This window comes from Dromiciops gliroides, chromosome 2, assembly GCF_019393635.1.
Source record: "Dromiciops gliroides isolate mDroGli1 chromosome 2, mDroGli1.pri, whole genome shotgun sequence".
NCBI classification, from domain to species: Eukaryota; Metazoa; Chordata; class Mammalia; order Microbiotheria; family Microbiotheriidae; genus Dromiciops; species Dromiciops gliroides.
The window spans coordinates 152,786,680-152,805,001 of record NC_057862.1 but is presented as its reverse complement, the minus strand read 5'-3'; the positions used below and the strand labels follow the sequence as shown (position 1 = coordinate 152,805,001).

At 42.9% G+C, this 18,322-nt stretch overlaps 1 protein-coding gene across 1 annotated transcript in view; it reads left to right on the top strand.

The window, feature by feature from the left end:
- The window catches only part of ITGA11 (integrin subunit alpha 11), a 156,531-nt gene that overhangs the window by 62,104 nt on the left and 76,105 nt on the right, over window positions 1-18,322 (top strand). Inside the window, exons 4-7 of the mRNA XM_043980465.1 lie at window positions 3,445-3,536; window positions 7,983-8,097; window positions 12,005-12,132; window positions 14,215-14,363. Coding sequence (XP_043836400.1) covers window positions 3,445-3,536; window positions 7,983-8,097; window positions 12,005-12,132; window positions 14,215-14,363 — 484 coding nt within the window. The remainder of the gene's footprint in view (window positions 1-3,444; window positions 3,537-7,982; window positions 8,098-12,004; window positions 12,133-14,214; window positions 14,364-18,322) is intronic.

Sequence of the window (18,322 nt, the reverse complement as noted above, 5' to 3'; positions counted from 1 at the left end):
CAAAGTTTTCCTGACTTCCTTCAAGACTCATTTCAAATCTCCTCTTCTGCTGGAGGCCTTTCCTGCTGTCTTTCCTTTCGCTCTAAGACTGGCATCTGAGCTCCTTGAGAACAGGAACAGTGTGTTGGCATTTATTTTAATACTCAGTGCTTAGCATAGTACCTGACATATAGTAGGCACTTAATAATGATCGTTGATTCACAAACTCCCTCCCTCTCCATCACATTGCCCAGTATTCTGCCATTAGAATTTCATTCCTTTCTACTGAAGCTTTAATTGTTGTTAAAATGAAAATATCCCTAGAACATGAGTTCTTTTTTTGTCTGATCTTTGTTTTATTTATTTTTTAACATTCTTTTTTTTTAGTTCCAAATTCTCTTCCACCCTCCTGACTCTCTCCCACTGGGAAGATAAGCAATATAATACCTGTTATACATGTGAAGTCATGCAGAACATATTTCTATATTAGCTATGTTGCCAAAAAAGGCAAGAAAAATAAGGAAAATAGGAAAAAATATACTTCAATCTGCAGAATCCATTGGTTCTCTCTCTGGAAGTGGATAACATTTTTCATCATAAGTTCTTTGGCATCTTTGTTGTGGGTCATTGTGTTAATCAGAATAGCTAAATCTTTCACAGTTAATAATTGTTACAATATTGCTGTTATTTTGTTCAATGTTCACAATGTTCTCCTGGTTCTGCTCACTTCATTTTGCATCAGTTCATACATGACTTTGCAGATTTTTCTGAAACCATCCTTTTCATCATTTCTTAGAGCATAATAGTATTAAAACACATTCACATCCCATAACTTCAGGGCAGGAACTCTCACTGGTATTTGTATCCCTAGCACTTAGCACAGTAACTGAAACATAGCAAGTGCTTAATGGATCATCCAGTTATCTTTCTATTCCTGCATTGCAGGGGTTCTTAACTTGGGGGTTTATGGATACATTTCAAGGGGTCCATTAACTTGGATAGGGGGAAATCACATTTTTATTTTCACTATAATTGACTTCCTTTGTAATCATATGTATTTTATTTTATGCATTTAAAAACATAATTCTGAGAAGGGGTAAATAGGATTCATTAGACTGCCTAAAGTGTTTACACACACAAAAAGGTTATGAAACCATGTTCCACTATGCCTAAAGGGATATAAAACTGCAGATTTTTTTAACCCAGCAGTATCACAAAGAGATCAAAGGAAAAGGGAAAGGATCTATAGGCACAACAATATTTTTAGCGACTTTTTTGTGGTAGCAAAGGACTGGAAGTTGAAGTGATGCCCATCATTTGGGGAATGTGATAGAAAGAGCACTGTATTTGGTGAGGCTATGAACAGCACAGTATTGGGGGGGCTTGGGTAATTCTGGGGAGCATCATGAGAGCCCAGGCTGAATGGAAAGGACTGGGAGCATCTCTGAAAGGAGCCAAGGATGGACCCTAAAGGGGCATTCCACTGACTTCACATCTGTACGGAGCACTGGCCCTGATCCCAGACAAGCCATTCCTTACATTCTCCTTAGAACTAAGGCCCCCAACCCAATAGCCCTCCCAGAGGCCAAAAAGCCATTAAGCAAAATACTTGCCCTCTGCCAGGCTGCGGTGGGGCCAAGCCCTCCCACTATACCTAGTCTATTTATGGAACCAAGCCCATAAAATTAACAGTCCCTAGCCAGGGAGCTCAGTAGCAGAAGCTTTGAAAGTCTGGGCGCAGGACCAACCCTGGGCAAAATTGTAAAGTTGGCAAAGTTTGTCTATATAGCCCCCACCCCCTGTGGCTTCTCCCCTATCCATAGTGCATTTTCTATCCCCCAAAAGGTTTTCATTGCCCCCACATACTCTCCTCCCCTCTCCTTCATATTCTCCCCCCTTGATATCAGTCATGAGTCCTTCCATATGGGTGGCTGTCACTAGACTACCTCTCCTTGGGGTATTGCCTTGGGAACTTGATTTCTGATTAAAGAATGAGAGTTTATATAACGTTTTATGGGACTCAGTGGAGGCATTTGGCAGAAGGGGGAGGGGAATTGATGGACAATAATATAACATGATATAACATAATGTAATACATAATATCAATGTGAGTTATTATTATAATGGACTAGGTCATCCCTTAAGTAGAGCTCAGAAGGGTAGTTCACAAGTTTTTATAGGGATTGAGAGAGAGATGAGTTTTTCTAAGTCACTCCTCCTCCTCCCAGACTAGAGTGGAAGAATCAAACAATCTGAGTCCTCTTCTTCCAAAAAGTCAGAAAACTCCAGGGAGACAGAGTATGAGGGGGAGGGAAAAAGTATCATTTCTCCCACTATCTTAAGTGAAGAAAACCTATATTAAACATTGTTCTATACATGACATTGTGCTGAATGCTGTAAAAAGAAAGTAACCCAGATCCGGGCACTGCCCCCCAAATACTTCTAGTCTTAGACCAGGATTGCCAACCATTCTCAGCACTTTGAGAAAGGAGAGTTGGTTTTTGTTCTGTGTTGTTCTGTTTGGAGGGAGGTTGGGGAAGGAAGTGGAATGACAGAGGGATAGATCTATGATTTTATTGGTATAGGGAACTCCTGGCGAGAAAACTCCCTCTAATCATACAGAACAACACCTGCTGAACAATCTATTATTTTAGAAAGTCTCCTGGGGGGGGGGCAGCTAGATGGCACAGTGGATAGAGCACCGGCCCTGGATTCAGGAGGACCTGAGTTCAAATCCGGCCTCAGACACTTTACATACTTACTAGCTGTATGACCCTGGGCAAGTCACGTAACCCCAATTGCCTCACCAAAAAAACAAAACAAACAATCAAAAAAAAAAAGTCTCCTGGGGACCCAAGAGCACAGGCAGTATTTGTCAATGATGGGATTTAAGCCCAAGTCTTTTTGATTTTGAGGCTTCAGATTCAGAATCCTAATAGGAGGCTAGATATCATTTAAGCAAAGGTCTGGGCCCTATACAAAGCCAAACTAGGCAGCCATCTATATAGAACAATTTGAGGACATCCGAATATATCTGTACACGTATATATTCCGACCTGGGCTGTTACAAAGACCTGACCTCTCTGTGTATGTGTGATGATGATGATGGTGGTGGTGGTGGTGGTGATGGTGGTGGTGGTGATGGCGACAATGATTTGAATGCAACATTGATGGGGTCATTGGGTGCAAGTGGGAAGGGAAAAAAGAAATTTATTTGACAGATTAGGGAGGGGGAAGTAGGTCACAGTGTAGCTCCTTGAACAACCAAGGGGATTGGAGAACAGAAAAGAAGTCACCTGAGGTAGAAAAGAAGCAAAACACAAAGGACAAACCTGGCAAACTTTCCAATTCTTCCTAGGACTCTCCCTGTCCAAGAAAGTCATGATAATCTCACTGATACTAATGCAGAGTCCTTAGATAACTTCTATTCTGATATTCCCCCTTCCTCTTGATTTCCTTCGTTAGGAAGAGTCACCCTGTCCAACGTGTCTGAGAGGAAGGATAACATGCGGCTGGGCTTGAGCCTCACCACCAACCCCAAGGATAACAGTTTTGTGGTAAGAAACCCAACTTGACCTCCATCCTTTCTTGTCCCCATCCCTAAGGTCCTTCTACTACCACCATCCTCAGCATCCATCCTCTACCCTAAACCTACCAACTCCACACAGATTTAGAAAGAAGTCATGGCTAAGTGGATGAACTCCAGAGAATTTCTCCAAGGACCAGGTGGGAAGAGCAGCAGATTTTCCTTTTTCTTTTCCCCAAGTGTGAGAGAAAAAGGTCTGGCTGCCCCCACCTCTCCTGAAAAGTATGTGGGGAAAGATATCTTAGTCCCCAGCCTCAAGGAACTCTGGTTAAAGAGACATTGTTTTCCATCCCCCACCCCTGCAGGAAGCTCCAACTGTAAAGAAGATGGGCAGCTAGGTGGCACAGTGGATAGAGCACTGACCCTGAATTCAGGAGGACCTGAGTTCAAATCCAGACTCAGACACTTAATACTTACCAGCTGTGTGACCCTGGGCAAGTCACTTAACCCCAATTGCCTCACCAAAAAAGTTTTTAAAATTAAAAAAAAAAAAGGAAGACAGCCCCTGCCTTGGGAATTTCCTAGGTAAACAGGGACCAAAGGACATACACATGATCTGAAGACATATTTTAAAAATAATAAACGTTTTTACTTATAGTTTTGGATTCCAAAATAAATAAATAAATGATGGGGGCAGCTGGGTGGCACAGTGGATAAAGCACCAGCCCTGGATTCAGGAGGACCCGAGTTTGAATCCAGTCTCAGACACTTGACGGTTAGTAGATGTGTGACACTAGACAAGTCACTTAACCCCAATTGCCTCACTAATAAATAGATAGATAGATAGATGAATGAATTAATAAATAAATATAGTTTGGGGTTCCAATTTTTATCCTTCTGTCCCTTCCTCCTCTCCCCCTTCCCTGAGGTGGTAAAAAATCAGATATAGGTTATATATGTACAATTATATAAAACATGACCATATTAGTCATTTTGTATATGAAAACTTGAATAAAAGAAAAAAATGAAAGAAAGTGGAAAATAGCCTGCTTCAGTCTGTGTTCCATCAACATCAGTTCTGAAGACCTTTTCAAAGAACCATGGAAAGGAGTGAAAATGAATATACTGGAAATCATGTTCACAAGAGCTCAAGGGGAGGAGGTGATCTAGGCCAGGCCCTCACCTGAATCCTAGTCATTAAGGTGATTGACTAGAATGCTGTGCCGGATGGCTTCAAGCCAAAGGGGTTCATGGATATCAATAAATCTAGAGAACTAGGCAGGAGTTGGAAAATTTCCTCTCCTCCTAGTCAAAGCCAGGAGGTATCTAGTCAACAACTGAGCCATTCAAGTAACACTAAAGAGAGAGGGGCAGCTGTGTGGCACAGTGGATAAAATATCAGCCCTGGATTCAGGAGGACCTGAGTTCAAATCCAGCTTTAGACGCTTGACACTTACTTACTGTGTGACCCTGGGCAAGTCACTTGACCTTCATTGCCCTGCAAAAAAAAAAAAAAAAAAGACAGATGAGCAAAAGTCAACTGTTTGTTACACCTTGTGTCTCTGCCTGAAATAAGCAGTGCTAACCATACTCCCTTCTCACTTAGCTGCCAAGGGGTCACTATGAGCCCAGGGAAGCTAGGCTAATTAGGATTCATTGGGGAAAAGCACTTAGAGGACATGAATTTCCAACATTTTGAAGATGAGGAAAAACAGAGACACAACACAGTGCCTGGCACATAGTAGGCACTTAATAATTGCTAATTAAGAAAGAAGAAAAGCTGAGTGAGATCCTGGGACAAAGTAGGGACAGAGACAATAAGGGAAATAATTACACCTCTCTATACCTCCCTCTAGCCTGGGTTTCCAGCCCTGCACGCAGTAATAAATAGTTAGCATTTATAGAATGTTAAAGTTTGCAAAGCCCTTGACTAATATTATCTCGGTTGAGCCTCACAACAACCTCTGAGATAGATGCTATTATTTTTTTAATTAATTTTTTTTAGTAAGGCAATTGGAGTTAAGTGACTTGCCCAGGGTCACACAGCTAGTAAGTGTTAAGTGTCTGAGGCTGGATTTGAACTCAGGTCCTCCTGAATTCAGGGTCAGTGCTCTATCCACTGTGCCACCTAGCCTGGTAGATGATATTATTAACCCTGTTTTAATGTGGAGGAAATTGAACCTGAGAGAGGTTAAAGATCTGTCCAGAGTCCCAGAGCTAGTGAATGACTGAAGCTCAGGTCTTTTTGACTCCAGGTCCAATGCTCAGTAAATACGTGTGCATCTACTGAATGATAAATTGAAATAATAATGCTGCTTGTCCCCTGACACTGGTCTGGAAGGAAATTCCATAGAATTATGGATTGTTATCTTGGGCACAAGATGGGCTTCTGAGCTTCCCTCTGGGAAGCGGTTTCCAGGGATCCTGCTGAGAGGGGAGAAGACTTTGGAGAATCGTGGTCCCGGAGGCTTCCCAGTGAAAGGCTTCCAAACACCATCTGGTCTTAAGCAGGTGATCTCTTAGTTCCCCTGCGGCTTTTTGCACAGTCATGGGATATAACAGACAGTTTATCTGGGGGCTCCAGGCACGTAGAACTATATACTACACAGTAACTCAGGGCAGCAGACAAAGGAGGAAATCTGAGATGGAAAAGAGGCAGTTCTCCTAACTGGTACTAAAAACTACCCAAGGCTTCTGGATGCACAAGTAGCCCACACTTCTCCAAAACAGCGAGTGGGACTTTCCTGGCCTTCTTCTTTCACACATTTTCCCTCAGCTACCTGGTACCCTTTGATATTTCTTAAAAGAAGCGCCTGGCACATAGTAGGTGCTTAATACATTTTTGTCCCGTTCCCTCTTCTTTTTTATCCTCTTCAAGGCTGCATTTGATGTACATTCTAACCTCATTTCAGTTGCATTCAAATGTCGAAGGAAGAGATAGGGATTCAGTGTTTGATTAGTCCTACCCTGAATATCCGAGTGCTGACTCCCAGCTCTAAAGCCTCTGGGGTTGGTCCTAATAGTCCTAACAGCAGAGCCAGCCTCCCATTGTTGGGCTGGTCAAGGCCCTGTGTTCCCTGTCTGAGCTTCCAGCTGTGCCTCTTAGTCCACGTGTGGACTGAATGGGACTGAGTTAAGGAAGAGTAGCACTAATGATTAAGGATCCAAGCCTGCTCTCCTTTCTCAAAAGAGTTTCTTCCTATCCCTGACAGAGGGAAGGTTCTAGGAGACCACTAAGATGACTCCCACAGAACCTTAACGGCTGAAGGAAACCACGGAAACATCGGATCCATACAGATGAAAGCTGCCATTTTGGGTGTTTGGATAGGACATGGGAGATCTCCCCACCTTTTTAAATATTTTGATAATTGTATTTCAATATATTTGGTTTCCTTTGTAATCCTATATGTTTTATTTTGTGCATTTCAAAACACTATTATAGGGCCAGCTAGGTGGTGCAGTGGATAGAGCACTGGCCCTGATTCAGTAGGACCTGAGTTCAAATCTGACCTCAGACACTTAACACTTACTAGCTGTGTGACTCTGGGCAAGTCACTTAACCCCAACTGCCTCACCCAAAAAAACAACAACAAAAACACACTCTTATATAGGTATCCAGAAAGTTATGTGCACAGAGGACAGAGAATAGTATCTTTGAGGGGAAAAAAATCTGAGCAAGGACATAAATACCTCAAGCCTCAGAGGAGAAATGAGTGTAAGCTACAATAAGTGAGTTCAAATTAGCCATAGGGAAGACATCCTTAACTACTGGAGACATTAAAACTAAGAGAGATGAGCATTTGTCTTGGGCAGTAGACTCGAGCAACTGGACCTAATAACCTCTGGAGGATGACCTTCCAGCTCAAGAATTTAAGAACCTTTCCTTAAGTTCAGAAGTGTAACTAGTGTAGGGAGATTGGAGCTTTCCCCTGGGGTGCCACCACCAGGTCTATTTCTTTTGTTTGTTTGGTTTCGTTTTTGATTTTTTGTTTGTTTGTTTGTTTGTTTTGGTGAGGCAATTGGGGTTAAGTAACTTGCACAGGGTCACACAGCTAGTAGTAGATTTGAACTCAGGTCCTCCTAACTCCAGGGCCAGTGTGCTATCCACTGTGCCACCCAGCTGCCCCCTCCTGGTCTATTTCACATAGCACGACCCTACTCCTTTGCCCAGCTCAGGGCCACTACCCCACCTAAATTAAGGGGATCAAAAATTCCCAGAACCTCAATCTCTTTTCCCCAGAAACTGCCTTTCTTACCAACTTCTGTGGGTACAGAGGCTAGACAAGATAGAGGAGAATATAACTGCTCCTATGATTAACCTACCCTTTGTGCTGTCCTCTCTTCATCTCCTTCCTTCAGACTATCTTCTTGGGTACTATTTATTCCCCTGCCCAGCAAACTGCTTTGGCCCCAGGGAAAAGAATTCCTGGCTTAAGTTCCATCTACCTAACAGCTGTTCCTCTGTTATCTTTTGTAGGCGTGCAGCCCTCTCTGGTCTCACGAGTGTGGGAGTTCATACTATACCACGGGGATGTGCTCTCGGGTCAATTCCAACTTCAGATTCTCCAAGACAGTGGCTCCAGCTCTCCAAAGTAGGTTGCTATATAGCTTATGTCTTGGCCAGGACCTTAGACGTTTCATAAGAAGTTTACAGGTTGGATTAATTCGGTCAGGACTATGATTAAGGGATAGAAGGACTCCCATCCAGAGAGTTCTTCATCCTCATTGCTGAGTTGTTGCCTTGAGCAAATCTCTTGAATCTCTGCGCCTCAACAGTGAAAATACTTGCCTCTCAAGATGCTTGTGAGGCTCAAGTGAAGTGACAGGCAAGAAAGGAGTTTTTCAAAATCCTGGACAAATGTGAGGTACCAGCAGGTAAATGAGACACAGTGGTCTAATTGAAGAGGAAATCATTCTAAGAAAAGTTAGCCAAAGACAAACACCTCTTGGCATCTGGGAGTCATCTCCCTGCCTGCCTGCCCAGTGCTCCCAGGGACACCAAACTTCAACCTCCACCCTTGAGGGTTTGGGGTTTTTTAAAGGGGGTCTTGGAATATTGAAACACAGAGACCTCCCACCACCCCCTCTTTCCCTGGTATAGGCACACAGCTTAGATCACTCAGGAAGAAAAAATAAGGAAAGAATTTGAGCCTGTCTCCTGCAAGCGCAGACTACTTGGCTCAGAGCCTTCCCATTTCCTTTCTGTTCAATATCATTGCAGAAACCTTGCCTGCTGCCATTTTTATGGAGGGTGAAAGGATTAGCACCTTGCCCTACCCACACATGCACACACCCTTAATAACAGGACTCAACCAGGAGATGGAATTATTATATTAGGGAGGGGTGGCAGAGGGGAGAGGCCTCATACAGAGGATCCAGGGCAATGAATCAAGAGGAGTAATTGTTACCCGGGAAGGGGTTTGGTTGGTGAAAGAACACCACCATTTGGCAGGAAAAGAAGTAATGGGTCTGCTCACACAAGGTGATGAATGGTGCCAGGTGGTGAAGGGACAGCCCCACCCCCCAAAAGTGAGAGTGGCTGTCCCACTGGATTCAAAGAAGACAAATGTTTCAATAGGAGAGGATTCCAACTGAAGGATTCTCTTCGATCAGCCCATCACAACTGTGGTACAGAGCAAAGAGTACTCACTGTGTTGTTCAAATCTGCTGCATATTCTCTCTATGACTTTGGGCAAGTCACTTGGCCTCCCTAAGGCTCAATTTCCTAATCTGTAAAATAAGAGGGTTGGACTAGATGACCATTGAGATGCCTGTAGGTCAGGGGTCTTAACCTGGGGTCCAGAAACTTGTTGTGGTTTTTTTCAATATTTTGATAATTGTATTTCAACATAATTGGTTTCCTTTGCAATCCTATACATTTTATTTTATGCATTTAAAAACATTTTTCTGAGAAGGGACTCAAAGGTCTTACCAGAGTGCCAAAAGGGGGTCTGTGTCACCAAAAAGATTAAGAACCCTTACTCTAGGCAGGAAGAGACAAGTTTCCCAAGCCCCCTAAATACCAAGGGGCCCCTAATGCAAAGTCATGAATTCATTGTGGGGGGATGGGGGAGGAGGGGGAGGAGGCAAACACATCAAGCTTGGTCAACCACAGACATGTTGCGATGATCAAACCCTGCTCTCAGCCCGGCCAACATGATATGAATGGCCAAGTCACTTCTCCCCACACAGAAACAGCCTTGAAAAGTTGTCTTATTCTACTGATTCCAAACTACTCTGGTGAACTGGGGTTTTTCCCCCTAAAATGAAGGGGATCAAGAATTCAGCAGTAACCAGTAGGACCCAAGATTGTCCCACAGATCTTACTATAATGAGAGCTGAAGTGGGCATATATTTCAAAGTCTCGACAACACAGACATTATTGACATATTTGCAAGCCAAAAAGCCTCATAAGGCATTGCTTTACGATAAATTGCATAATGGTATCCATTTTTCCCTGTTCCTAACAATATGGAAAAAATAAACAGTGGACCAGCCACAAACGTTTGCCCAGGGCCCCAAGTGGCTTAAAGAGTCCCTGCCAAACCCTGCAGTCCAACCCCCTCAATGGAACAACCTCCCCTCAATATGATCATGATTGGGGGAAGGGGGAAAAGTGGGGGTGGGAGAGGGTGCTAGGGAAGGCTCGGATCATAGAATATTAAAGCTGGATAGGACCATCTCCTTATATGGATGAGGGAACCAAGATCCTGAAAAAGTTAAGGGAGTCACTCAAGATCACATAGCTGACTGGCAGGACAGTCAAGTCAAGTCAACAAATGTCTACTGCTTGCCAAGCACTGTTCTAAATACTAAGCATTCAAAGAAATGCCTAGTGCAGCTAGGTGGTGCGGTGGATAGAGTGCCAGGCCTGAAGTCAGGAAGACTCATCTTCCTGAGTTCAAATCTGGCCTCAGATACTTACTAGCTGTGTGACCCTGGGCAAGTCACTTAACCCTGTTTGCCTCAATTTCCTTATCTATAAAATGAGCTGGAGAAGGAAATGGCAAATCACTCCAGTATCTTTGCCAAGAAAACCCCATATGGGTTCATGAAGAATCAGACAGGAGTGAAAATGACTGAAAAATTCAAAGAAAGGCAAAAAAATAACCCCAAATTTATATATATATATATATTTATATATATATATATATATATACATACATACATAGTCGCTACTCACAGACTAAAGGGAGAGACAAGATACAGATAACTATATATGAACAAGAATAGACAGGATATATAATTTTATTTTTTCCTAGATTACATGTAAAAACAAATTTTAACACTGATTTTTAAAACTTTGTGTTCCAAATTCTCTTCCTCTCTCCCTCCCTCCACACCTCCTCCTTAAGAACTCAATCAATGCAATATAAGTTATACATGTGTAGTCATGCAAAACATTCAGGATATATAATTTAGAAAATAAATTGGAGATAATAAGCCCAGCCAAGGCTAGAACCCAGGACTGACCAGATGCAGCCCATGGACAAGAGCCTGGAGACCAACCTCCTAAATTCTAATTCCAGCTCTGCCCAAAATGAGTTGTGTAACCTCTTCACTTCTCTGTAAAATGAGGGAGGATGGGCTAGGTAGAAGTCCTGATGCTCACCTATCTCTGTGACTTTGAGCAAGTCACTGTGTTAGCTCTTTGGGGCCTCAGTTTCTTCATCTGTCAGATGAAGGCATCATAGGATCGCTGATGTGGAAGGGCCCTCAGAGGAGATGATCTCCAAGGTCCCTTCGAACTTGGACATTCTATGATTCCAGGACCTTATGAACCCCTTGGTGCTCTTTGCCTATCACCCTCAATATAGGCCAAAATTGATTTGAAATCCGTGTCTGTTTCTGGGTTCCATAACTAAAAGAAGATGTGGTAGATGGAGAAGAGAGGGATGCAAATTCATAGTTTATAAAAACTGGAATTGTGGGGTGGCTAGGTGGCGCAGTGGATAAAGCACCAGCCCTGGATTCAGGAGGACCTGAGTTCAAATCCGGCCTCAGACACTTGACACTTACTAGCTGTGTGACCCTGGGCAAGTCACTTAACCCCCATTGCCCCGCAAAAACAAACAAACAAACAACAACAACAAAAAAAAAAAAACCAACTGGAATTGTTTGGCTAGGAGGAGAGAAGACTGGGGAATGACATTGAAATGATCTTTAATGCTCTGAAAGGTTATTAGAAAGCATCTTCTGAGAATAGGTCAATAGGGGGTGGTTTAGACTATACCAAGTAGGTTTATACGCTATACCGAGAGGATTTAGGTCAGATGTTAAAGGAAAAATCTGTAACAGTGAGTATGACTAGCGGCTAGAACAGATGGCCAAGGAAGACTAAGGAATCTTCTTCCCTGGGGGCATTTAAAGAGAGATTTCATATCCTGGGATGACTATGATTTCTTCCAGCCTGGAAGAAAAGTCCCCTTCAGCCCAAAAGTCTGTGACTCGTTATAGATGCAAATATGGTGAGTTATCACTGTGTGTCTGTTTCCTTAGGGTGTCAAACATACATGGATATCATTATCGTCTTGGATGGTTCCAACAGCATCTACCCCTGGGTAGAAGTACAGCACTTTCTCATAAACATTCTGAAGAAGTTTTACATTGGTCCTGGTCAGATCCAGGTGAGTGTCTAGGGGGATTTCGTGTTGCTGAGAGAAGGGCATTTGACTCAAAGTCATAAAGCTTGGGTCAACTACCAGCACCAAGTAGCAGCATGACCTTCAGCAATTTGTCATCCGTAATGCCCCAGTTTTCCTCATCTGTGAAATAGAGCCAATTAATACCTTCTACTCCACTTGATTCACAGGTTTATTGAGAGGTGAATGCTTGATAGACTAACAAGCCCTATAGAAAAACCCAAAATATGCTTTCCATGTCAAAAATGCCCTCCCCCTTTTTTTTTTCTGGGCAAGGCTCAGGATTGTAATAACTGACTTTTCCTAAATCCACAAACTGATCCAGTTCTGTACTGGTGGGATATCCCCATGGCCATAGAATGGGATCACTAAAAAGGAAATGGATTAAGGAAGATGTTATGGAGTCCTAATCCTTTAGGATATTGGAAAAATCAGTCATCAGTCTCAGCTAGTTCCACAGCCCCTCCGATTCAGAGTTCTTTCTCTGATGAGGACACCAGAGGACAGATTGAGAAAGTCTCACTGCATTGTCCTCCAAACATTCCTGGTTATCTTTAGCTACCATGCATGACTTTATTAGGCAGCTAGCTTGGTGGCTCAGTGGATAGAGTGCCAAGCATGGAGCCAGGAAGACTCATCTTCTTGAGTTCAAATCCAGTCTCAGACACTTACTAGCTGTGTGACCCTGGGCAAGTCACTTAACTTTGTTTGCCTCAGTTTCCTCATCTGTAAAATAAACTAGAGAAGGAAATGACAAACCCCTCCAGTATCTTTTCCAAGAAAACCCCAAATGGGGTCAAGAAGAATCAGGCATGACTAAACAAGAGCAACAACATGGCTCTATGAACCAATAATCTACCTAAACTTTTTTTTCCAATTAACAAACATTCATTCTCTCTCTCTCTCTACACACACACACACACACACACACTGGAAAAAAGAAAGAAAAATGAAACCCATTTGGCAAATCTACTTAGTCAAGCAAAAACAAATTCCCATATTGGCCATGTGCAAAAATGTGTCTCTCTTTTAATCTATTGCCTTTCTATCAGGAGGTGGCTCTCCATCATCAGTCCTCTGGAATTTTGGTTCATCATTATATTGATTAGAGTTCTTAAATCTTTCAAAGCCTAATTCTCTTTTGTAACCAGTTCTAGTGCCACCTCCCACAAGAGGTCCTTCTGGATCCCCCGATTTATCAGTGCTTCCCCCACCCTTTTTGTTGTTGTTATTTTTTTACAACAAAAAAAAAATGGCTTTTATTTACTGATCCATGTGTGGTATTATTTTGACCTCAGGAAAAGGCAAAGTCCTTCAAGGCAACAACTATTTGGTTTATGGCATTGTACCCTCACCCTACCCCTACCCTGAGCCTAGCACAGTGCCTGGCATACAGTAAGCGCCTAATAAATATTTGTTGAAATGAATTAATACAGTTGATGTTTCCAACCTGTACAAATTCTTGAGGTTACAGGATCATAGACTGACAACTGGAAGAGATCTCTGAGGTCATCTAGTCCAACTCTTGCCCTTCCCCCCTCCCATTTTACAGATAAAGAAATTGAGGTGTAGAGAAGTTAATGGTCACACAACCAGTAAGAGTTAAAGGTAGGATTTGAACTCACTTGGGTCCTTTGACTACATATAAGGGTCTTTACACATCCTGTAATTAGTCTCACTATGTAATATAGGATTTCATTTTTATTTATCCTAAACTTCTCTTTTTCAAGTTTTAACGAACTCCTTGAATTGTAGTATTCTGGGGTTTGGTAAACAATCTATGTTCCTCTTGTCCACACCCTGCCTGAGGCTATAGAGACTTCATTCCTGGCCCTTCTCAGCCAGTTCAGTTCACCCCTTGGGTCTACCCTCATTTTGCAGGCAATCGCCCATCCTGATCCCCTTGGCCACCAGAGGGATCGGCCTCAGGGCTACTGCACCCCGGCCCTGGGGTGGGGAGTATTCACAAATCCTCCATCACACCCAAGGGGGCACAGAGTCCAGGAAAACCTCACCCTAACCCAATGACAGTGGGTCACGTGCTTCCCCTCCCCCCTCTACTTCCAGGTGGGCGTGGTTCAGTACGGAGAAGATGTGGTGCATGAGTTTCACCTGAACGACTACAGGTCTGTAAAAGATGTGGTGGAAGCTGCCAGCCACATCGAGCAGAGAGGAGGTACAGAAACCCGGACGGCGTTTGGGATAGAATTTGCTCGGTAAAAATTCTGATGTGGAAATCAAGAATGCCCTGTTTCTGTGAGACCAGCGGCTACACACACACACACACCCCTGTGCACACACCCATGAATGCATGCACACGTGCATGCAAAGACACACACAAGCATGCATTCTTGCACACACACATGCATGCAGATACCCAAACAAGCATGAATGTATGCACATACATTCTTGCACACACACACATGCATACGTACCTAGTGAAGAAAATAAAAAGGATGAAGTTCATCTAACTGGTATTTCAGAGTCCTAGCTAGAGAGAGAGTCCAAGCAGCCTTTGAAAGGTTGTGGGGGTGGGTATGCAGACTGATTGAGCAACTAGAGACCAGGACTGGTACATTCTGCCAGGATCCCATAATGCACTCCACCTCTATACAGTAATAATTCTTTAGGTGGTCAAACCTCTATGTTAATGTTTGCTCTAAACTTTTTTTTTTATATTATCATTCGATCCTCACGACAATCCCATTAAGTAGACAGGTTAGATTCAAAGAATCTAGGTCAAAGGGCATCTGATCCAACCCATTCCTTTTAAAAATGAGGAAACTTGAGCAGAAAAGGAAAGTTACTTGCCAAGGTCATACAGCAAGTACCTATCACAGTCAGGATTTGAACCCAGGTCTTCTGGCCCCAAATCCTCCCCATTTTATAGCTGGAGAGACTGATAAGATTTAGTTGTAGAGCTAGGGTTGAAAATCCCAGATCTTCCGGCTTCAAGTCTGGTGTTCTTTCCATCACAACATGCCCATCTCAGCTGAACCCTCCACATCCCAGTTGAAAATCTAAATTTTCAGGAGATACTTACTTACTGGGGCATGTAGGTGGCACCAGGCCTGAGTCAAGAAGTCCTGAGTTCAAATCCAATCTCAGATACTTTCTAGCTGTGTGACCCTGGCTAAGTCGCTTAACCTGTTAGTCTCAATTTCCTCATCTGTAAAATGAGCTGGAGAAGGATCCAGTATCTTTGCCAAGAAAACCCAAAAAATGAGGTCACAAAGAGTTGGACATGACTGAAACAACTGAACAACCTACTTATTGATAAACTCAGGAACTCACTGACTATTAAATGGGTCCTGTTCTTCATGGAGAAAGTACAGAATACAATTCAACAAACATTTATTAAGTGAAGAACACTGTACCTGACTCTGAAAGAGGCAGGAAATATAAGATATGGTTCCTGGCCATATGAGGTTTATTATCTTCTAAGGGGAATATGACATATGCACAGATAACTATAAATATGAATTATGTAATTAGTACACAGAGAAGCAATGTGGTAGAGTAGATGCAAAGAACCAGCCTCAAGTGTCGGAAAGACCTGAATTCAAGTTCTACCTCTGACACCTGTTGGCTCTATGACCCTTAACCTCTTGGCAACCCTAAGCAACTCTAAAACCAGGAGTTGGAAGGACCATTGATGATTAGCCCTGCAGAAGGAGAGCCTTTAAAGTCCTCTATGAGAGAAATGCCTGGATTGGCAGCTGGTCTGGCCTAAGGCCAAGGATCACAAACCTGAACCCTCCAGTCAAAAGATAATGAAAAGTAATCTAGATTCAGAGTTGGAGGGAGAAGCCTCCATCCATGCCCCACTACCATCAGGGATGACTGGTACTGGCCAATGACTTGGCTTCTTGGGAATGTCCATCTACAAAGCAGAGATCTTTAATGACAAGATTTCACCACAAGGATGGATCCACATGGTAGATCAGAAAGAGAAGTTCTAAAGTCAGAGGACGAGGGTTCATCTCTCACCTCTTATGATTTTTTTCACCTTGGAAAAGTCACTCTACTTCTCTGGAATTCAGTTTCCTCAACTGTAAAATAAGGCAACTGTAATAGCTGTTCTCTGAGGTTCCTTCCATAATAATACACATATTTTCTCATCTTGTACTCACAGCACCCTTCAAGGAAGGTGCCACTATTATTCCCAGTTTTATAGATGAGGAAACTGAGGCAAATAGAGATTAAGTGATTTGACTAGAGTCACACAGCATCTGAGGTGGGATTTGAACTCAGGTCTTCCTGACTTTGAGTCCAATGCCCTATCCACTGTACCACCTGGGTAGCTAGCTTGTTTCTTGGCCTTTGGTCTATTAACTATATGGCTCCTAATTTTTGTCCACAGTGCGTATGGCCTTAGAAAAGAACCTGACTTTCATTCAGGTTACCAAATCCCACTTCTCTGTACTTAGACCCCCCCCTATTATCCCAATTTTACAGAGAAGGAAACTGAGGCTCATAAAGGTTAATGCCCATATCTCATAGCTACTATGTGTCAGAGACAGAATTTGGACCCAAGAATCCTAACTACAAGTTTGGCACTCTTATCAATGAATGTGATGAGATCTCTGCTGAGCAGTAGTTACCCAACCTGGAAGTCCCAAGTAAGACCGTCTGATAAACTGTTTCCCAGGGGACTTCTAACCTGGGAGCTCTGAAGGGCTCCTTCTATCTTTCCTTTCCCTCTTGTTCACCAGCTTCATCCAGGTCCTGGGCTCCCGTGGCCATTGACTTAACTATATTAATGAGCATATTTGACTAAAACTGGGACTTGTTATAAGTGATTCCTCAGTGAACATCTTACTTGTGTGAAGACCAGACTACTGACTCAACATCAGGAGAATTTAAGGGAGCTGCTTTGCTAACAATGGGGATGTCTTGTGCTGAGTCATCCCAATCCTTTTGCCCAGTTGCCCACCACCCTCTGCCCTGATGACCTGCAGCCTACACGCATGAGCCGACCACGGGGTTAGTGAGAGAGGCTGAGGTCCTGGAACTGATTTGTTCTCTGTTCAAAGCTAATTAGCTCATACCTGAATCAAACCCACTACCTTGGCCTCATTAGCACCAGACTCCAATCTTAACAAAGCCCAGACAGATGTTTAGTGTATGACTCACCAGATGTTTTGGACCATTAAAGTGACTCATAGGCATTGCCATGGTGTATAATCTGTACTTCATGCGAGGTTCGACTATAACTTGCACATTTTCAGCCCCAAATTACATTACAGGCCATACTTATAAAGCTAGAAAAACCCTTTCCTCCCTCCCCCAAGGGTCCAAGAACTAGTAACAGCATATATTTTAGTGAGTAAGATTTCACTAGAATAAGGTCATTTTTTATTCTAAGAAACAGGAAGACAATATACTGTGCTGGTCCAAATAAAGAGTGTGGGGTTTTTTCCTTTCAAAATCTGGGTTGTATAAAATTTGAGTGTGGCCGCTAAGCAGTGTCATTTTTCAGAGGATACCCATTTTTCATTCCCTGCAAAAAGATCTCATTTTAGAGAAAGCAGCTGGTTCAGCGTCAGACTATATTCTGACCAAGACAACCGTATTCTCTACTCTGTTTCCTTCACATGCCTAGCTAGGCACTAGGCTGCTAACAGTCCATGCAATAATAATAATAATTCAGTTGAGATTTATTCATATAATTATTCATAATAATTCAATAGGATCTGTAAATTTTGCTCCAAGAAACATTGATTAATGTCTTCTGCATACAACGAACTGTGATACATACGATGAGAGCAAAGTGATAGAAAACACAGGGCCTTGGATGTCAAAAAATAAGCTTCGTAAGTCCAAGGACTATCTCATTCTTGCAGGGGCAGCTGGATGGCATAGTGGATAGAGCACCGGCCCTGAAGTTGGGAGAACCTGAGTTCAAATTCGACCTGAGATTTGAGTTCAAATGACCTGAATTCAAATGTGACCTCAGCAGTGTGACCCTGGGCAATTCACTTAACCCCAACTTCCTTAACCATCTGGGGCGATAGATAGATAGATAGACAGACAGACAGATAATCTTGCCACTGGATCCAGATGGCTCTGCAGACTTTGCACAGCCCTCCCTCACTTAAATTCAAGTCATGACATCACCCCGATGTCATGGTCCTCTCCCAGAAGGAAGGACAAATAACAATCTCATTCTTGC